General features: G+C 38.5%; 1 protein-coding gene across 1 annotated transcript in view; it reads left to right on the forward strand.

Annotated features, from left to right (window-relative positions):
- ATP10B (ATPase phospholipid transporting 10B (putative)) overlaps positions 1–19,955 on the forward strand; it is a 111,681-nt gene extending 91,726 nt beyond the window's left edge. The window contains 6 exon segments of the mRNA XM_049647834.1: positions 2,253–2,453; positions 3,524–3,604; positions 4,942–5,046; positions 14,423–14,610; positions 19,497–19,842; positions 19,845–19,955. Of these exon segments, the coding sequence (XP_049503791.1) occupies positions 2,253–2,453; positions 3,524–3,604; positions 4,942–5,046; positions 14,423–14,610; positions 19,497–19,842; positions 19,845–19,955 (1,032 nt within the window).
- The last annotated feature ends 1,724 nt before the right edge of the window (positions 19,956–21,679 follow it).

The following is a 21,679-nucleotide window of genomic DNA, read 5'->3' on the forward strand; positions in this document are numbered from 1 at the left end:
GCTGCTGAATGATAGTATCAAGGGAACTTCAGTACTTCACTTCTTCTTAAACCCACCACATCAAGTGCACAAGTGGTTGCTGTCGATCTGGAGTCTCAAAGTCTTCCCATAGTGCATTTCAAACCTACCTGTAGCTCAGTAAACAGACTGAGCCTTCTCCCTTCTTTGGACACAAAGATGCAAGATCCAGGAAATCTCAGGGCATCAGGATCTCTTTCAGAACCAGAAAACTTCCCACTGGTCACCAGAAAAGCCAAAGGATGGAGCTCTTTGGCTAGAAACCTCTCAGTCAGCATTGTTATTGTAGAATCCAATAGGAGATTGAGAAAGTTTAGGAATGGTCAAAGAGGAAGGCTTGAAACTCAGATGCTGGTTGTGTGATTTTCTGGCTCTGAACTTAGGCAGGAAGTAACTGAGTATCTTAGAGCGTTAGGTTCCTTATCTGTAAAGTGGGGCTAATAATATTATCATTGAGATATAACACTAATATAATATGTACTATCTTTAGCAATAATCTTTCAACATGGGACAAATTATAAGGTCTATTGCACATCTAATATACTATATAGTAATATGCTATAATATATATCACACACCTGGCACAAATAGAAGCTCCAGTATAATCATTGGTGTCACTAATAACATTAACATGCCCATATTATTACATCCTTTTCAAAATAACACTAGTCTGGCAGTTAGGTTATGGGCGTTATAGTTTGTACACAAACCTAAGGAACAATTTCTTACTATACTTTTTATCCTGTGTGCCTCAGCCACACAGGACATTCTGGTCCCAGCACTGGGAGCAGCAGCTTAAGTGATGACTTTGGTCAAGTCACCAAGCCACATCGCAGGGGGGTAAACAATACTAGTGATCCCAGCCCATCTCAGGTGGGCAGTCTTTTTTTTTTTAATTAAAAAAAATGTTTTTATTTAAATCCAAGTTAGTTAACATATAGTATAATAATGATTTTAAGAATATTATTTAGTGATTCATCACTTACATGTAATACCCAGTGCTCATCCCAACAAGTATCCTCCTTAATGCCCATTGCCCATTTAACCCATCCCCCACCCAACACTCCACCAGCAACTCTGTTCTCTGTATTTAACAGTCTCTTATAGTTTGTCTCTCTTTCTCTGTTTTTATCTTATTTTGCTTCCTTTCCCCTATGTTCATCTGTCTTGTTTTTTAAATTCCACATAGGAGTGAAATCATATGGTATTAGTCTTTCTCTGACTTATTTCAATTAGTGTATGTTATAGTTCCATCCGTGTTGTTGCAAACAGAAAGGTTTTCTTTTTGATAGTCAATATTCCATTTTATGTATATGTGTGTGTGTGTGTATATATATACATATACATATGTACATACGTATATACACATAACATCTTCTTTTTCCATTCATAAGTTGATGACATTTGGGCTCTTTCCATACTTTGGCTATTGTCAATAGTGCTGCTATAAACATTGGGGTGCATTGCCCCTTTCAATCAGCATTTTTGTGTCCTTTGGACAAATACCTAGTAGAACAATTGCTGGATCACAGGATAGTTCTATTTTTAATTTTTTGTTTTCCAGAGTGGCTGCACCAGTTTGCATTCTCAGGTGGGCAGTCCTGAGTGGAAAACAGCTTCAGAAACCATAAAGCAACAGTTAAGGAGAAGATATTCTTCCTCACCTGTCTGAGTTGCATCACCATTAAGAATATATTGTGAGGAAAATCTCATGAAATCATCTTTCCACCAGGCTTTCTGCCCAGTATCTGGTCTTTCTATTATCCCTTCCCTGGGACACCCCCTTCTCTTCCCACACTACTAATCATAACTACTGCCTTTTGATATCCTGTGCCATGGTCTAAGATGCTACTATTCCCATCTGAAAGATGCCAAAATGATGTTCAGAAAGGTTAAGTGATTTGCTCAAGCTCACACAGCTAGTAAATAACAGATGTAATCATTCCAAACCAGCCTTTTCTGCCTCCATAACCTGTGCTCTTAACCACCCCATTACACTTACCTTAACAAGTTGGTGCAATTCCCTTCAGGTCCCGAAGAGCAGTAATAGTAATAGTAGTAGCAGCAGCAGCTCTATAGATTAGTTATCTCTGATGCTTACACAACTCTGCATGTCACAAATGAGAAAATGGAAGCTCCAAGTCAGCATAGTGACTTGCCAGAGGCTTCTAAGCAACAGTTGTTGACTACTGCCCATGGGTCCTCACTCACAAGGCCACTCTTTCTGCCTGCAGTGTTATGTCAACCTGCTCTTCTGGTACCAGTTTTTCTGTGGTTTCTCTGGCTCCACCATGATCGATTATTGGCAGATGATATTCTTTAATCTCTTCTTCACCTCCTTGCCTCCTCTCATCTTTGGAGTCCTCGATAAAGACATCTCTGCAGAAACACTCCTGGCATTGCCAGAGCTGTACAAGAGTGGCCAAAACTCTGAGGTAAGCTGGAGGGGCCTCAACTCCTCCCTGTCTCTGAATCCTCCCTGCAGGTGTCAGAGAAAGAGCACTGGCCTGGGGTTAGGGGCCCTACACTCTGGTCACTACCCTGCCTCTTAGCTCCTTTGTGACCCAGTAGCTCCACTCCCTGTTCCTGGTCTGTTTCGCATTTGCTGTTGAGGGCGATGGACCAGACCAGTGGGTATTCTTCTTTTTTAGTTATTTGTTAATTAAGTAACATGGGACTGCCCTAGTTGAATGCGGAGAGGACATGCAGAGAGATCCCATTGCCCTCAACTGGCCCCTTTCTCCAGGACTTTGACAGAACCCCCAAGGCTTGGTTTGGGAACCCCTGGGATTAAAAGCTAGTTTGCTCATCACTGGGTGATAAATAAGGGCTTCTACTCATGTTGGGGAATACAAAGCTTAGAACACAAGATTATACATGGTCTAGAATTTGCTGGTAGCCAGTAGACTAAAGAAGGCCTGGGAAACCATCAGGATGGTTTCCTGGAAGACAGAGGTCACACTGACACCCTTAGTGATTTGGAGAAGCCAGACCATGGGCAGTGAAGCACAAAATGAGAACACTGGTCTCTGAAGCCACTGAGCCCTGTCTCTTGGGAATCTGTGATCCTGGGCTGTGATGGAGAGCTCCCTTTCAGAGGCTATATAGAAACCTTAGAATCTCTAAACTTACCCATTGTGTATTAGCACTAGCGTGGTGCTAATGAATGACAGTTATTGATAACTGAGCACTTACTAGGTACTACAGCACAACCACATTTAGATTTCTTGAAACCCAAGGAGATAGTTGGTGTTTTCATCCTTTTTTATGGAAGAAGAAGCAATTATCAAAGTGGTTTAGTGACTTTCACAAGGTCATAAGCTTCGGGCAGAGCTGGGACTTGAACTAAGGTCTGTCACCCCCAGGTCTGTGTTCTTAATGGTCCCATTCTATTGCCTCTAAGATAAAAAGCATTCTAAATACCCTATTGTTTGCCCCAGATAGCACAAGAACATTCCTTACAAAGGCTTGCTTTGATGGTGGTTGATGTGTTCTTTCCTGGCAGTGCTATAACTCTATGACTTTCTGGATTTGCATAGTGGATGCATTCTATCAGAGCCTTGTCTGTTTCTTCATTCCTTACCTGGTAAGTCGTATAGTCCCTTTCTAATCATACAAATCACAGAGTGAATTGCAACTGGTACTGTAAACATGAATCCTAGACTAGTAGTGTCTTTCTGGATGATGCAGCACAGAGGATCCAAACAGGTGGTCTGCAGACTATATCCAACTCAGGGTATTTGAAAAATCAGAATTTTTCCCAAAACATCTTAATTTCTGCCACCTTTTAAAAAACTGGAAACTGTCATTACACTGGGTCATTTTTGCCACGTGGCAAAAATCCAGAATTGATTCACAGCCCTGCTTAGATGGGGTGCATGTTCTTCAGTTTGCCATAGTCCCTACCACTACATTTTGTCTTATACCTAGCTTTCTTCACTCATTTACTATTTCTTACTTGAATATTGAAGGTATTTGAATTTACAACCCTTGATTTATATTTAGGTTTCTGCTTTCAAGGTCAAGGCCGCACACATTCAGGAAATAAGTTCTGATAATAAAGGATACTACATTATCTGAAATAAAAGCAAGAATACAGATAGCAAGGGATACCAGCCCCATCTCAATTTGGTTCCCAGTTTGAAGACTGGGAACAAAGATAGCAGAATATAATCCGTATTTCTCCTGGACAGGGAAAACGGAATGTGGGTCAAGTGCTAAACTGTGGTGTCTACCCTGCCTCACATCCTTTTGCAGTCAGCAACAAGATGGGTCGAGTGATTTTGTGCTTCATTTGAATTTCCCTAGCTTACAATACCTTCCTTCTCTAGGACTCTGCTTACCTTTCCTACTTCATTTTTTTCCCCTACTATGTGCTCAACTAATGGACCATCTGGGACCTTTTTGAACTTTTCAGCATCAAGTTCTCACTTTTCCCTGGTCTGCCTTTCCTCTCTTTTCAAGAGATTAACTCCTCTGATTATGATATATATTCTCTTCTGTACCCCCTGGGGTACTTTGTATACCTGGTACCATTGTATCATTTGCTACCTTAAATTGTACTACATTTTCCCTGCCTAGTAGACTATAGACTCCTTGAAGGTACACAGAAGCATCTTCAGCAGTTGGCATTGTGCCTGCTGGTTACTCAATAAATTTCTTGTTCATCCATTCTGCAATGTTCTGGAATACCCATCATGGCTTCTGCTACAAATATGTTTCCAAAGAATTTAACCATATTAACTCACTCCTCATCTTGTCTGTTCCTTGGGTCAGTTCCCCAGGGATGGCAGCTGAGTATCTTCTCATTCCTTCCCCTCCCATGATACCTGCCTTCACTGATGCTTTATTATCACTGTGTCAAAACCAAGGCCTTGAATCCAAGGATACATCTGACAGTGCCTGTTTTTTCCTCCTCTGCAGACCTACAAAGACTCTGATATTGATGTCTTTACCTTTGGGACACCCATCAACACCATCTCCCTTGCCACAATTCTCTTGCACCAGGCAATGGAAATGAAGACCTGGGTAAGCACCCAAGAGCCCCTTTGACCTGAAAAATTTCATTCATTTTACTCTGTATCATTGATCTAATCAATAACTAACTGCTGAACTCCTACACTGTGTCCCATTTGTACAGGAATGAGGGAGGTATAAAAGATAAAGTCCCCAGCCTCAACTTGCTTATTATCTATCCAGAATGATTAAAACTAAGACCTATAAAATAATGAGACAATTTTTTGCAAAAATAGAATGTATTTTCCAAATTTTTATATAAATTCTAGTTAGTTAACATACAGTGTAATGTTGGTTTCAGGAGAATTTAGTGATTCATCACTTACATATAATATCCAGTACTCATTACAACAAGTGCACTCCTTAATGCCCATCATGCATTTAACACATCCTCTGACCCACCTCCCTCCATCAATCCTCGGTTTGTTCTCTATAGTTGAGACTTTGTTATGGTTTGCTTCCCTTTTTTTTTCCCTTCCCATATGTTCATCTGCTTTGTTTCCTAAATTCCACATATGAGTGAAATCATATAATATTTGTCTTTTTCTTACCAACTTATTTCACTTAGCATAATACACTCTAGCTCCATCCATGTTATTGCAAATGGCAAGATTTTATTCTTTTCATGGCTGAGTAATACTCCATTGTGTGTATGTATATATACACCATATCTTTATCCACCCATTAGTAAATGGATGCTTGGGTTCTTTACATAGTTTGGCTATTGTTGATAATGCTTCTAGAAACATTAGGGTGCATGTACCCCCTTCAAATCTGTATTTTTGATTTAAAAAATCGAGGATGTTTCAGAGATGAGGAAAATGGTAGCCTGACTATACTTGAGGCTGTGTTAGGGAGGTCTGTTCTCTCCATTTAATTTCAGGGTAAGCACATCACAAGCATGTCTAAATATCACATTTCAGTATCTAAAAACGGCAATGCCAGCTTTCTCATTAAATTCTTCTAAACAATGGTAATAACAACAGAGAGCTTAAAATTATTTACCAGGTACCTATTTATATGATTTTTAGTGTATTATCTCATTTAACCTCCTAGAGACCTTTGTTGGTGGGTGGGGGGTCAGTGTCAGTCTTACTGAGGTATAATTGACTTATATAGCACTGTATAAGTTTAAGGTGTACAGGATATCACTTGACATACATATATTGTGATATAATGGATGTTAACTAAACCAGATCAGCCCCTGACATGATGTGCAGTAGCTAGTAATAGCCACCCAAGGAAACTTCAGATCACAGACCCCCTGTTCCAATTCATGCCAAAGATAAATAGAATAAAGTGATAAACCCAAAAAATGTATAGCAGAGCCAAGTACAGGATAAATTTCCTCAAGAAGCACCAGCATGAGGAGAGACTGAAAAACAGTGGGACAGGGGAGGAAGAGGTACTGCGCTGGCCCAAACTGAAGGCTTTCTGGAATCCAGGACAGGAAACTGTGGCAGAGGAGAGTCTTGTTCCTATGGGTTAAGAAAGACTGGAGCCCTGTTTACTGCTAGGTCCAGGGTCTGGGCTGAAATTCCCCACTCAAGAAAGCAAGCTGAAGAAAAGTTGACATGCTATTTGGAATTCCAGTTTTATCAGAAGCCATGAGGAAGGTGGTTAAGAATCAAAGAGACAACTTTAATCCTGGGAACTGAAGCAAGCTAGGGAAACATTTAGAACTCTTCAAAATGAAAATTTTGTCATTGAAATTAAAAATTCAATTCATGGGATCCACTCTAGATCAGACACTGGCAAGGAGTAAACTACCAAATTGGAAGATATTACTAGGAACTCATCTGGAATGCCACACAAATATGAAAAAAGTAATTCAAAGGAATAATGGCTAGAAGAAGAATGGTAGAGAAGCAATATCTGAAAAGATAATCATTGAAAAAGAAAATTAATATAAATCTGGATATATCATAGCGAAACTATACAATGTACAAGAGACGATCTTAAAGTCTACCAAAGACTATGGACAACTTACTTGAAAAGGAATAGCAGTTAAACTGACAAACAATAGAAGCTAGAAAACAGTGGAGTAATCATCTTCAAAGACCTGAGGGGAAATAAAGAGTTGCACATCACGTAAGACCAGGGCAAAATAAATGACATTTTCAGATACTGAAACAAAAGTAGAAACATACTTCTGCAAGAACATGAAAGCTAAAACTGTAAGAAACAACATAACGGTAAGAAAGAGCTATTCAAGGGGCGCCTGGGTGGCTCAGTCGGTTGAGTGTCCGACTTCAGCTCAGGTCACGATCTCACAGTCCATGAGTTCGAGCCCCATGTCTGGCTCTGTGCTGATGCTGGCTCAGAGCCTGGAGCCTGCTTCCGATTCTGTGTCTCCCTCTGCCCCTGCCCCATTCGTGCTCTCTCTCTCTCTGTCTCAAAAATAAATAAAGAAACATTAAAAAAAAAAAAGAAGAAAGAGCTATTCAATAGACAATTTATGCTACAGCCTTTGTCATTAATGGGAGGAAGATAGAAATAGGCATTTAGCTATCAATTTTTCCATAAAAGTCCCTATTTAGTGTGTCTAAAGATGTAAGGTATCTTAATACTTGAAAATGTAGCTTAAAAACTTAAGGTTAACCATAAAGGAATGGAAATAAATAAGAGGAAAATAGAAAACTATCAATTCTGCAGGATATAGGAAAGATAAAAAAATTAAGAGCAAAGAAAAATGATTGCCCCCCAAAATAAAACACAAGATGTTCAAGAGAAACCCAAATATATCAATACCCATAATAATGTAAATAGATTTAATTCACCTGTTAAAACCAAAAATTATCAAATTGGATATTTTTGTCCAGCAAATATAAGGGGAAATAGACAAATTCACAATTATACTGTGAGAACTGTGAGATTTATATAATTCTATCAGAAATGGATCAAACAAAAACAATATAGAAGCCTTGAATAAATTATCACATAATATATAAAATCCTGTTCCAAACAAATACCAAACATGTATCTTTCAAACACAGATGATATACCAAAAATTAAAAGACCAAATTCTCACAAAGGAATTTGAAAGAATCATAAACAGATTTTCTGACAACACATTTAGATTAAAAATGAGCAATAAAAAGAGAGCCAAACAAACTTAACATGCTTGGAAATTTCAAAATGTACTTCTAAATAATTCACAAGGTCCAGCATATATCATGATGGAAATTATTGCTAAATGCCTATAAAAGTACCATATATGCAAACTTATGGGATGCATCTAATGCATTTATTATTTAAAAAAAAAAAGAATTCAATTCAAGAACCTAAACAGAAAAATCAAGGAAACAATTGAAAGGATCAGTAAGACCAATAATGGAGTTCCTCAAAACCCTAATAAAAACTAATCTGTGTTACTCAGCCATAAAAAAGAATAAAATCTTGCCATTTGCAATGACATGGATGGAGCTAGAGAGTATTATGCTAAGTGAAGTAAGAAAAATACCATATGATTTGACTCATGTGGAATTTAAGAAATAAAATAAACAAGCAAAGGCAAAAAGAGAAAGAGGCAAACCAAGAAACAAACTCTTAGCTATAGAGAACAAATAGAGAGTTACCAGAGGGGAGGTGGGTGGAGGGATGAGTTAAATAGGTAATGGGGATTAAGGATTGCACTTGTGATGAGTACAGGGTGTTATATGGAAGGGTTGAATCACTATACTGTACACCTGAAACTAATAGTACACTGTATGTGAACTAACTGGAATTTTATTTTAAAGTTTATTTATTGTGAGAGAGAGAGAGAGAGAGAATCCCAAGCAGGCTCCATGCTGATAGCCACCCAGGAACCCCCAAACTGGAATTTTAATTAAAACTAATCTCTGGCAAAACTGATCCAGGAGAAGACACACACACACACACAGACATACACAAAGACCACAAAAACAAGATGAAAAAGACTGATAAACATAGCTATAATCATTTTTTAATATTTTTTGAAAATTTAAACCAAGTTGATAATTTCTTTAAAATTTACCAAAACATAACCGAGGTCAGTCAGCAAACCTGAATAAACTAGTCACCATTACAGAAATTAGCTAAAATAATCCTGATACCGAAATAAGCATAGGTCACAAGGAAAGAAAATCATATACCATAACAAACAGAGATATAAAACTTCTAAATAAATTATTGGCAGGGTGCCTGGAAGTGTCCCCCTCTTGATTTGGACCCAGGTCATGACTTTCTCCCTCTCTCCCTGCCCCTCCCCTGCTGGAGTTCTCTCTCTCTCTCTCAAAATAAATAAACATTACGGGGCGCCTGGGTGGCGCAGTCGGTTAAGCAGCCGACTTCAGCCAGGTCACCATCTCGCGGTCCGTGAGTTCGAGCCCCGCGTCGGGCTCTGTGCTGACAGCTCGGAGCCTGGAGCCTGTTTCCGATTCTGTGTCTCCCTCTCTCTCTGCCCCTCCCCCGTTCATGCTCTGTCTCTCTCTGTCCCAAAAATAAATTAAAAAAATAATAATAATAAACATTTTAAGTGAATGGCAAATCGACTCAGCAGTGTGTTAAAGATAATAAGTCCCGACCAAAGAACTTTTATATCCTGGTAGTAGACTACAAAATATAAGCTAATGCCATCACTCTGGAGAGCAATTTGAAAATAGCTGGAGGAGTTTAAGTACTCATCTGCTATGACACAATTCCACTTCTAAGTATGATGCATCCTGAAAATTACTCTTGCATGTGTATATACAGAAACATGTTCAAGAATTAATCATTCTTAATAGAAAAAAAAAAAAAGAAAAGAAAAAGCATAAGTGTTCATCAATAGGAAAATAAATTGTGGCATATTCATACAATAGAACAGGTAAAATAACTAACTAAAGCCATATCTATCAACATGGATGAAACTCCAAAAGGATAAAGTCTAGTGAAAAAAAAGTTGAAGGATACATATACATGATAAAGTAAAAAAGTATTCATAAACATGTAGGTATAAAATGTGTCTGAGAGTGATGAGAACACTGAATTTATGTTCTAGACTAAGGAGAAAACATTTGCAGGGTATTATGGGTGCTTTAATTGTATATGTTAAACTTAATTTTTTAATAAAAATTGGAGGCAAATATGACAAAGTTAAAACTGATAAAGCTAGGTGCTGGCTATATGAGGTGTACTATCTGTATGCCTGAAGTATTTCACAATTTAATTCCATTTTTTAAAAAACTAGCCCAAGATATTTCCCAAGAAGAATTCTACTCTCTTTTAACTTTTCAAAATGCCTTGAAATGCATAAGCAGTCCTCAACCATATATTATATGGGTGATGAGACTAAAGATTCTATATCCTAACTGGTCACTCAGCCCACTTTCTCACAGCACTGCATCTGGCTGCTTTCAAAGAGGGTACCTGTTCCTTTCACTCACCATTCAGCATTATTAACTCACCTAATGCATCTCTAGACTAGCTAACCCAGTGGTTACTGACAATTTCCAGTGCTCTTGGCAAAGGAGTCAACTATTGGAATCATTATGAAAAAACGCATTTCTCTTTTGAAAGTACCTGAAGCAGAAGGACAGTCTCTTTGTTTTCCCAGATAGAAATCTAACATGAATTTGAATAACTGTCAGTTTCCACAGTTCCCACCAAAGCAGCTAACTGCTACCTAATAAAACTAACTAAATAACAACAACAACAAATAGCTAACTGCTTTCTTCTTCACGAACAGGGGCTGGAGTATTCAGATCATCTCTCCTACTGAAAACTAAAAATGAATAATTAAAAAAAAACTCTTCAAAATCATAAAAAAGCTAACAGGATAGTAACAAAAACCTTTGAGAAGGGGGGATTCTAGACAAAGACCCAAATCCTGTTTCCTTGAGGGTATTTGCAACCCTGCTCAAAAAGAACTTTGTTTCTGGCACCTTGACTGAGCAAAAAGTTCAGAAATCAAACCCAGCCACCCAAGGCAAGAGTCTAATAAGAGCCCACATTAAATTAGGATCCCCAAAGAAAGCCAACTGGTGCAGCACTCTGGAAAACAGTATGGAGGCTCCTCAAAAAATTAAAAATAGAACTACCCTACGACCCAGCAATTGCACTACTAGGCATTTATCCACGGGATACAGGTATGCTGTTTCAAACGGGCACATGCACCCCAATGTTTATAGCAGCACTATCAACAATAGCCAAACTATGGAAAGAGCCCAAATGTCCATCGATGGATGAATGGATAAAGAAGATGTGGTACATATATATCCAATGGAGAATTACTCGGCAATCAAAAAGAATGAAATCTTGCCATTTGCAACTACATGGATGGAACTAGAGGGTATTATGCTAAGTGAAATTAGCCAGAGAAAGACAAAAATCATATGACTTCACTCATATGAGGACTTTAAGAGACAAAACAGATGAACATAAGGGAAGGGAAACAAAAATAATATAAAAACAGGAAGGAGGACAAAACAGAGGAGACTCATAAATATGGAGAACAAACTGAGGGTTAATGGAAATGTTATGGGAGGGGGGATGGGCTAAATGGGTAAGGGACACTAAGGAATCTACTCCTGAAATCATTGTTGCACTCTATGCTAATTTGGATGTAAATTTTTAAAAATGAATATAAGAGAAGGGAAGCAAAAATAATATAAAAACAGGGGAGGGGAGAGACAAGAGATTCTTAAATATGGAGAACACACAGGGTTACTGGAGGGGTTGTGGGAGGGGAGATGGGCTAAATGGGTAAGGGGAATTAAGGAATCTCCTCCTGAAATCATCGTTGCACTATATGCTAACTAACTTGGATGTAAATTTTTAAAAAAGAGAGAAAAGAAAAAGAAAAACATCAATCAACTACTGATACCACTTGATGCTAACCAGGTGATGGATTTTCTTCCCCTGGAAGCCATGAAAAGTTATTTTCAAAGACTTTTTTTCAAAGAAGTTTTTATGATTTATTGCTTCCATCTTTTTAGAAGGCAAATAAATGTTTAATTCTTAAAAATAAATAAATTAGGACCCCAAAGCTATACCTCAGGGTAACGGTACACCCAAAAAATGGACCTACCTATTCAATCTCCCCAGCAGGTACTGTAGGAATCATTCTCATTGTGAACAGGGCTTGGAGAATCTGTAAAAAAGACCTGTCCTAGGAAAAGAACCATGGGCTGGCCTCAGACATATTTGCAGCCCAAGTTTCTAGTACTTCGTTGAGCCAAATTTTGACATATGAATTCAGTTTAAAGTGAATTCAAGACTGACAGTTGCCAAGGACATTGCAAAATAAACACATACACCCTCTCTAGAGAAAGGTATCTCATCCTATGCCTCAAACTGTTCCTAGCAACTTTAAGGGCAATGAGCATCACATAATCCAAAGTAACCAACTCTCAAAGAAACAAAAACCAATTGGTGAGGATCAAAAAAAAACAAGCATCAGGGGCACCTGGATGGCTCATTCAGTTAAGCAGCTGACTCTTGATTTCAACTTAGGTCATGATCTCACAGTTCATGAGATAGAACCACACACTGGGCTCTACACAGATTGGAGCCTGCTTAGGCTACTCCCCTGCTTATGCACTCTCTCTCCCAAAATAAATAAATTAAAGAAAAAAATATATTTCAGATGTTGGTATTATCAGATATATATTATAGAAAATTATGTTTACTATGTTTAAAGAAGTAAAGAATAAGCTTTAAAATATCTGCAAGGATTGGTAAACTATATAAAGCAACCTAGCAAATTTAAAAAGAAACCAAATAAAACATTTAGAAATAAAATACAGTGGCTGGCTTAACAAAAAATCAGAAAAAATTGAAAGGGAGATTTGTTGAATTTGTCAAGAGAAATTATGCAAAATATAAAACAGAAGAAAAATAAAACTTATGGAAAAGGTACAAAATGTATAGAGGATAGTGTGGCATCTGAAAAGGTCTACATACATTTGATCAGAGTCTAAGGAAAGGAGAGAGAAAATGAGATAGGCAGTAAGTTTAAAAGATGGTTACTAAATTTCATATATTAAAAAAATAAATAAATAAAATGTAAAACACACACAAAAAAAGATGGTTACTTAAGAATTTTGCAAAAATGAAAAACGTCTATCCACAAATTCAAGTTCAACAAAACCCAAGATAAAAGAAACACATACTTACCATAAAGAAACTATAGAATACTAAAGACAAAAACCATAAAAATAGCCAGATCTTAAGACATAAAGATTTCATTCTTAGAAACAAAAGTTAACAGACATCTCAGTAGCAAAAACATAAGCCAAAAACAATGGAATGCTATTTTAAATATGCAAAGAAAAAAAGAACTGCCAAACAAGAATTCTGTTATCTGTCAAAAATATCCTTCAAGTATGAGAATGAAATGAAACATCAGAATAGATCACCAGCAGATTCCCACTAAAGGCAATTCTAAAGGAGGTACAAAGCAAAAGGAAAAAAATCTCAGATGGACAGTCCAAGATGCAAGAAGGAATGAAGTCATAAACAGTAGTCAACATGTAACTGAATTTTATGAATATTGACAATATTCAACTATAAGGAGGCAAACCATTAAAGACGCTTAAATACAAGGAACAAACAGGATTGCTGGAGGGGAAGTGGTGTGGGGATGGGCTAAATGGGTGATGGGCATTAAGGAGGGCACTTCTTGGGATGAGCACTGGGTGTCATATGTAAGAGATAAATCACTGGGTTCTACTCCTAAAACCAGGACAACACTGTATGTTAACTAGAATTTTTTTTAAAAAATCAGAAAAAAATGCAGTAGCAATAAGTCAGGAGAGAGGTTAAGAGTTAAAGTGCTCTAAAGTTCTTGTATAATTCAGGAGGAGGGAAAAGTAGTTACATATTTTAGACTGTGGTAATTTAAGATTGCTTATTATCGTTTATTGAGTAATCACTGAAAGAATAGAAATGGAGTGTATAACTTTCAAACCAGTAAAGGGAGAAAATGAAATTGTACAAAATAGTAAGTTAAAAGAGGATAAGAATGGGGAAAGAAACACAAAACAGAATAAGATCAGACAACAGAATACTGTCTGCTTTGAAAATAATAAACTGCAGCCACATGTGAAAAAAATGGATTCATCACACCAAATAGGATTCTATTTACCTAACATTTAGAAACAGTAGATAGGCAGTGAAACGACAAAGGATGGCTTGGAAATTATCACCAAAGTCAAGGGTGAGACAGAATCTTTCAGGGCTCTTTGGGTAGGTGTGTTCAAATTCTGGATTATAGCAACATGGGTGTTCACTTTATAATGATCCATTAAGCTGCATGTTTTTTTTTTTAATTTTTTATTTCCCCCCAAAAAATGTTTACAACAAAGTTAGCCAAGTGCCATGATTGTACTGCCTCCCGATCTAAGCTATACTTTTAACAGTGTTTACTTCTCCTTTCCTTCCACAGACCATTATCCACGGACTTGTTCTGGCAGGCAGCTTCCTGATGTACTTTGTGGTGTCCCTTGTTTACAATGCCATCTGCATCAACTGCAACAGTCCCACCAATCCCTATTGGGTGATGGAAGGCCAGCTCTCAGACCCCACTTTCTACCTCATCTGCTTCGTCACACCAGTCACAGCTCTTCTGCCAAGGTTTGAGCACAGGGGCTGTCGTCTTCATAGAACTACCAATGCCCACTTATTAATCCAAGAGTCAGGAGTTTGATTCCTGATAGGAACCTTGAGACTACAGTTTCAAAGACAGGGTACTAGGACAGAGAGAACAATAAACTAAAAAGCAAATAACACAGAGTGTGGTCCCAGGTCAGCCACAGAGTAGCAAAGTCCCCAACTGGCTTGGCCTCAGTTGTGGTATCTGTAAAATGAGTAATAATTCCTGCCCTCCTGCCTTACAAATTTTGTTGTACATAAAGGATCATTTATTTACTAGCCAAGGAGTCTCATACTCAAATATCTACAGGGACAGACAAGCAACTGCAACAAACCAGGTGAAGTACAGACGTGGGGAAAAAGACCTTCTCAGCTTCACCCTATCATTGCCACCAGGAAAAATCAAGTCTTAGCATTCCAGAGCTTTAGATTTTTTTTTCATAAATCCAAATTTTGCATGAAATAGTCAACTTTTTAATGTTACTCAAATTTGTTTAACACACACACACCCACAACCTGTATTAGCCAAATAAATCATTTATGCCCAGGGACTATTTCTAACATTTCTAGCCTAAACCTTCTGCATTTGCCTTATCCAGAAAAACAGCAACAATAATACCTTATATTTCCTTGAAGCTCACTCTTGCCACATGCTACCTAGCACTTCATTTTGCTTTTGCCATCACCTAGAAGTTAAACAGAGCTATGGTTCTAGTCCCACTTGCTCATGGGACAGCTAAGTCCCAAGAAAGAACATAATGTGTCCACAAGTCCACCACACATAACAGTGGGAGCTGGATTCTCCCAATTCAATGGCCAGTGTTCTATTCTGCAGCCCACACTCTAGTCAGAGCAGTCAGTGAACTTCACAATGATGTACCCCATGGGCAAGACTTAGCCCCTCTCCATTCTTAAGATCTTTCCACTCTAAACATCAAAATTCAGCCTCCCTACCATTATAAGCTATAGTAAACAGACTATCTCAACATTGCACAGAACTTTTTCTAATCCAAAATTAGGTAGAACTATAGCAGACCTTACTTCCTTTAATAAATGTGGCACCTTGCTTAACCTAGGTTGGTTTCCATTTCCTTGTCCTAAGCCAACTCAGAGCCTTGACCTCTGATGCATAAAGGCTGAAGATACCTAGATGGCAAACATAAATACCAGTTGAGTTCTAAGTATGCTCTATGTGCAATGCCTCCCTCCTTGTCCCTTGCTGGTGTCTGCAGCATCAGTCCTCTCCCACCTCCCTGCTTCAAAGTTTGGATTCAACACCACCAGGCTTCCTGTGCTCCCCTGAAGGCCCATGCCTTCTCACCTTCCTGCCCTTATTCATGCAATTTCTTCTACTTGGAATACACTTCCTATGACCAAACCTCCTCATTCTCTGACATCATTTCAGGCAACAATTCCAACCCTTCTGTGACTTTGCCTACCTTCCTACCTGGAAATACATCCCCCTCTCCTATGTGTTCCCATCACCTTGGTGTAACCCTGTCACTGCCTTTAGCCATTTGTTGTCTGTCTCTGTCTGACCATTAACTCCTGGATAGAAGGTATCCTTCTTACTATTATATAACCAGCATTTAGCACGGTTCCTATCACATATGCTGCACTCTGAGATAAATGAGCAATAGATGTTAGAAGAACAGAAAGGTGAATAAAACAGAGCCCTTGTTCTCAAGAAACCTGCAACTCAGTATACGATTCAGACACAACTGTGACCATAATACAGGTGAAAGTGACTAGTATTGATAGAGGGCCCTGAGTGAAGAGCAGGAAGCAATTAAGAACAAGTACAAACCTCAGAGGAAATATTGCCCACCCCACACCTTCTTCAGCCCAAACCCTTGGGGGAGACAAAGAAGATTGTGCTCTCATTGGAAAAAAAGCATCAAATATATGGGTTAAGTATTTTTGTCCACACTTTTGGGTTACACACAGTTATGATCACCATTACCCAAGGACTGAGCTCCCTGTTCTGTATCAGATTTAGGATATGGAAAGAAAATTATCATACATTCTTTGCTTACCCTTGGCTAGAAAACACTTAGAGCCAACAGCAACCAGTTTGATGATGATCCTTGGAAAGAATGAAGACTGTTGACAAGACGAACCTTCAGTGTTATAGATTGTTAAAACAGATGAGGGACAAATTAGGGGAAAGCTGGAAAATATTTACTTGCTAGTTACCAATAACACAGAAGTTAAATCTCTGCTATTCTTTATTATCATCGTAAAGTTGGATTTCTCTTGTTTACTAAGAAAGACAGAGGTTTCCTCTGATAGAGAAACAATTATTTTAATAGTTCCAAGGACTGTGGACTTATAACTTTGGAACAACAAATGTTTCTTAAATCTACATAATCGAATGTTCACCACAGAAAACTATTTGTTCACTTGAAGTTATAAGCTATATTTATCATAATGGAGATTGATCTCACTCACCAAGCTTGTGATAATTAGCCCACTAGCTGTGACCTCACTTATCTTGGTCTAATTAATTCAAGCAATATTAAAGAACTGTACTGAGTCTCTTAAACTAGGAATATGTAAATTATTTTACAGATAAGACAAAAGAAATAACACACTAACTTTACAACACAAAGCAGTATCTTAATTAGCTACAAGAGAGGATAACAGTCCTTGAACACTCTTTCCTTGGCTTAAATCACACAACATTCTCTTCATCTTTCTCCTACTTCTCCTTTATTTTCCTTGCTGCTTCATGTCCTTAACATAGTTGATGTCTAGTCTTAGTCTTGGGTTCTTCTGTCTTCTGACTTTATGTTCTCACCATATACATAGCAACCACTATTGTGAAGTTAAATATCATTTTTAACAGACAAATCTCCAATATAAATTCCCAGTCCAGACCTCTCTTCTGAATTCTAGATACATCTTTCTAGATACCAATCATCACCTCCACTAGGCATGTTAGGTCTGAGGAAACTGAGAGACCTCTATAATTTAATTCATAATCCATCCTCTGTCAGCACCACCATCAAAGAAACTTGGGTCTCCTCCAGAGTTCTCTCAAATGCTACCCACACAGGACCAGGACAGACCCCTGGGAGTTATCCTTGATACCACTCACCACCTCATATCTGGCTTGTCACCAAGACCTGACAGTTTTGTCTTGTACCTATTTCTCATATCCATCTGCTCTTTCTATTTCTAATCTTTTTACCCCAAATTACTTCAGTAGTCTCCTATTGGGTTTGCTCTAACCTATTATTATTGTGTCAAAGTGTAATCGTGTCATCCGTGTATGTCCCTCCCAAGAGCTTCCCAAGGTCATCACAATAAAGCACAAAAACCAAGATATGGCCCCCAGACCTTGCCTGTTCTGGCCTTACCAACACCTTCTGTGTCATATTTCCACACTCTGTCCTTACTATCCATACTTCAGCCATCATGCTCAGGATTTTGTTCTCTCACCCCTTCTTTGCCTGGCTACCTCCTATGCATCTCTCAGTCCTCAAATGTTTCCTTCTCAAGGAAGTTCTCTCAAACTAGATCAGGTGTTTGACACTCTCTGTGCTCTTTGCATTTAGAAGTCTACGTACGTGCTACATGAGAGCAAGAACCTTGTCTTGTTCACACTTTAATCCCTTGGGTCCTGGCCCATTGTAGGGACTCTACAAATATTTGTTAAATAAATGGCTGGAAGAAGGAAAGTGATAGCTTGGAGGAAAGGCTTAAACTGAGAAAATTCAAATTTCCAAGCAAGAAAGTTAGTATTTCCTGAAACATATATATGGTCACCAGTACTGCCTCACTGGGTGAGAAGAGAAAGAATGAGGGAAAGTTTATCTGATTCCATGGAAACTACTGTTGTCTTCAGAAACCCTTTGGCCACTGTAATGTCACCCTAAAGTTTTTAGACAATAGTGGAAGGATGGAGTCTTTCTATAAGGCTTTAGAAATAAAAACTTTTAAAGGATTATTTTTGGAAAAGATCACAGGTATCCTGAGCAACTGAATTACACATTAGGTTAAGAAACTGACACCAAAAGAGGGAACATGAATTGCCCAATATCACAAAATGATGTAATGGTGTGATTTTTTTCTCCATATACCACATGGTTTTATTCACCTTCTCATTCCTTTTTTCCCTAAACTTAGATTCTAAACACAGATGGAGACTCCCAAATCCAGAGTCCACTACCTTCAACTTGGCAGGGGGAAAGAAACACCTGAGTTAACCATTCAGGGAGGTCAATTAACTTCTCTGGAAATCTTGGGAAACCCTTCTTATCACTTAGGGAGTCAGTTTCTTCATCTAGCAAATAGTGATAATATAGTGATGCTGTCAAGTCAACCCACAGATTCAGGGAAAGAACATGTATTTAGAAACTACTTAAACATTAATAAGTTAGGCAAAGCATTGACATTACAAAGGAAGTACATTTTCCTGATTTAGAATTGCCCAGAAATAGAATGCACCACCTTGTACATGGTGGATAAAAGCCTTGGGATCCAGAGTGCTTGGTTCTGATCACTACTCCATCACTGTGTGGCTCCCCTGGACAAATCACTAATCTCTTGGTGCCTCAGTTTCCTCATCTGTACATACAGGGAAACGAAAGTACAACTTCATGGGATTGTTGGAAGAATGAAGTAAGTTAATGCCTAAATCACTTAGGATAGCCCTGGTAGATAATAAATGTTAGCTATTATATTTTGTTATTGTTGAACTCCCCAATTCCAGAGATGCCTAGACATAGATTTGATAGCCAACAGGAGTGTAACAAAGAGGATCTTGCCCTGTGTGGGGAGTTAGATTCTAAGGTCCTTTTCAATGCTAAAATTCAAGAAGTCAACAAAAATCAAAATGCCTTTATTCTTTTATTTCATACCAGGTACTTTTTCCTATCTCTACAAGGGACTTATGGGAAGTCTCTGATCTTAAAAGCTCAGAAAATCGACAAACTCCCTATGGACAAAAGAGATCTAGAAATCCAGAGTTGGAGAAACAGACAGAGGCCTGCCCCCATTCCTGAAGAGGCTCAGCATACTCACCATCCAGTGCCACCTGTCCCAGAACAGGACTTCAGAGCCAACAGCCCAAAGAGCTCTAGCCCTTCCAAGTACAAGTGAAAGAAGGACTGGGTGCTGCATGGAGAGAAATGCAGTAGAGACCATCTGAGGAATGACCCATGCCCAGAGGACTCCTCAGCTAAACTCTAATCCAGGGAATACCTTCTTCTGGGTCTAGTAGGACAATGGCTTCTGGAACCTACTCAAGTGGACAGATTGCTGAGTACCGGCCCTCAAGCAGGAGCAGTCATCGCTGATCCCAGAGTTCACTGACCATATGAATAGCCTGCAGAAATCTGTATAAACTCAGAAGAAACCACCCAATCAATGGCCTAATTAACCCATGACTCTTCCTCTTCATGGAGGAAAGGATGTGTCATTCTTTTTCTTTTCTCCTGACCAGGTTTGACTTCCTTGAAGAAAGTGCTGGCCCCAAGGGCTTTGACATAAAAAGACTGGAAACCAGTCACCCTCTACCTTTCTCCTGCTGCCAGGTAGCAGATCATGCAAACAGAATTTTTATAAGGAAGGTATGTTTCTCATGCATTGAGTTTTAATTTTTTTTAGCCCAGAGACATTCCTGTGGCTCTTTAGATAAGTATAGCCAGTGGCCAATGCAACTAGGCCATACTTTTCCAATATTCTAAGAGATCTATCTACCCAGGCAATTTCTCAAGGTATGGAAGTTTCTGGGCTTGTCAAGCCATCACATCACCTCGTTGTGCCAAGAGTTAAAGTTTCAAAAGAAACCCATACACACAGGTACTTTATCTTGAGTATATGAATTCTTGAGTATATGAATTCTTTCATTCATCAAGAATTGGGTTGTTTTTGTCTCTAACCCAAAGAAAACCATATCTAAAGATTAAAACTAGATTTTAACTCAGTGTCACAGAGACTTTTGAGAATTATAGGTCCACACCTAGTGTAAGAGGCAGAAGGAACATGCTAAAGCAAATGGGTGCACTGGAAACCCCAAGCTTTAGCTAATAGACCATATGTCCACAATCTGTACCAAGAGGATAGGAGCAGTATTCTTTTTTAAAGCTATTTATTCATTTTTAAAATACAAGTACACATCCTCATTCAGCTCTAAGATTGGTAGACTTTAATACATCTGCACCCGGAATAGTATGTATGAGAGCAACACTGAGCCCAAACAATTACACCTTAAAGACCTGGAAGACACCGACCCATGCTTCAGTTATTTTAGGGAGAATCAGAGTAAGTCTCACTGTAGAGGTAAGAGGATTACACAACTTCTTATCCATAGAGTTATAAGTGCCAAAATGTAAAAGAACTCAAAAAAGTATTGAAATTTTAAAAATGACTGATAGAATTCTAAGAGACTATCAAGAGAATTAAGGTATACTATGGGCAAGGATAGCCTGTCCCTAGTTGTTAAGATAAGCCAGAGAAGGCTACTGAACCCTCTCCTCTTTAAGATAGTACCTATATATTCAGCAAAATCCCTGTATATTAGGGGATGGATGCAATGTTGTGATAAGTGTTTGAACCTAAGAGTCATAGCACCCCCCACACACAAGTTGACTTAACACTTGAGTAACTTTTCAGCAAAGATGAACAAAAAGATCTCAACAATCAAGTTGGCAAATGGCAAACTGAGCTCATCCACTGACCATTCTGCTAACAAACCTAACTGGAGGGACCATTTGAAGCATTATCCTGGAGTCAGTATGCTGTATCTCTTTTACTGACTGTGCCACATGATGTTACTAATAATGGCCAACAGGAGAGTCCTACATGGAGATTGTTAGAGAGGCAAAGCAGTAATGATATGAATTGTTCCAAATGAGAAGATTGAGCCAAAACTTGGATCTCAAGGTCCTCCCTTTCCCCCATTTGATTCCTGCCCACTCCTGCAAGCCATATTGAGATAGGTGGGATGTTTCAGAGAGGAAGAGAATAGTGGAAAGAACACTGGCTTCAGGAAATCTGGATTGAGTCATTGCTACTGTACTCTCTAGGAGCCTTGAAACAAGAT

The sequence above is a fragment of the Panthera uncia genome (genome assembly GCF_023721935.1).
Source record: "Panthera uncia isolate 11264 chromosome A1 unlocalized genomic scaffold, Puncia_PCG_1.0 HiC_scaffold_17, whole genome shotgun sequence".
NCBI classification, from domain to species: domain Eukaryota; kingdom Metazoa; phylum Chordata; class Mammalia; order Carnivora; family Felidae; genus Panthera; species Panthera uncia.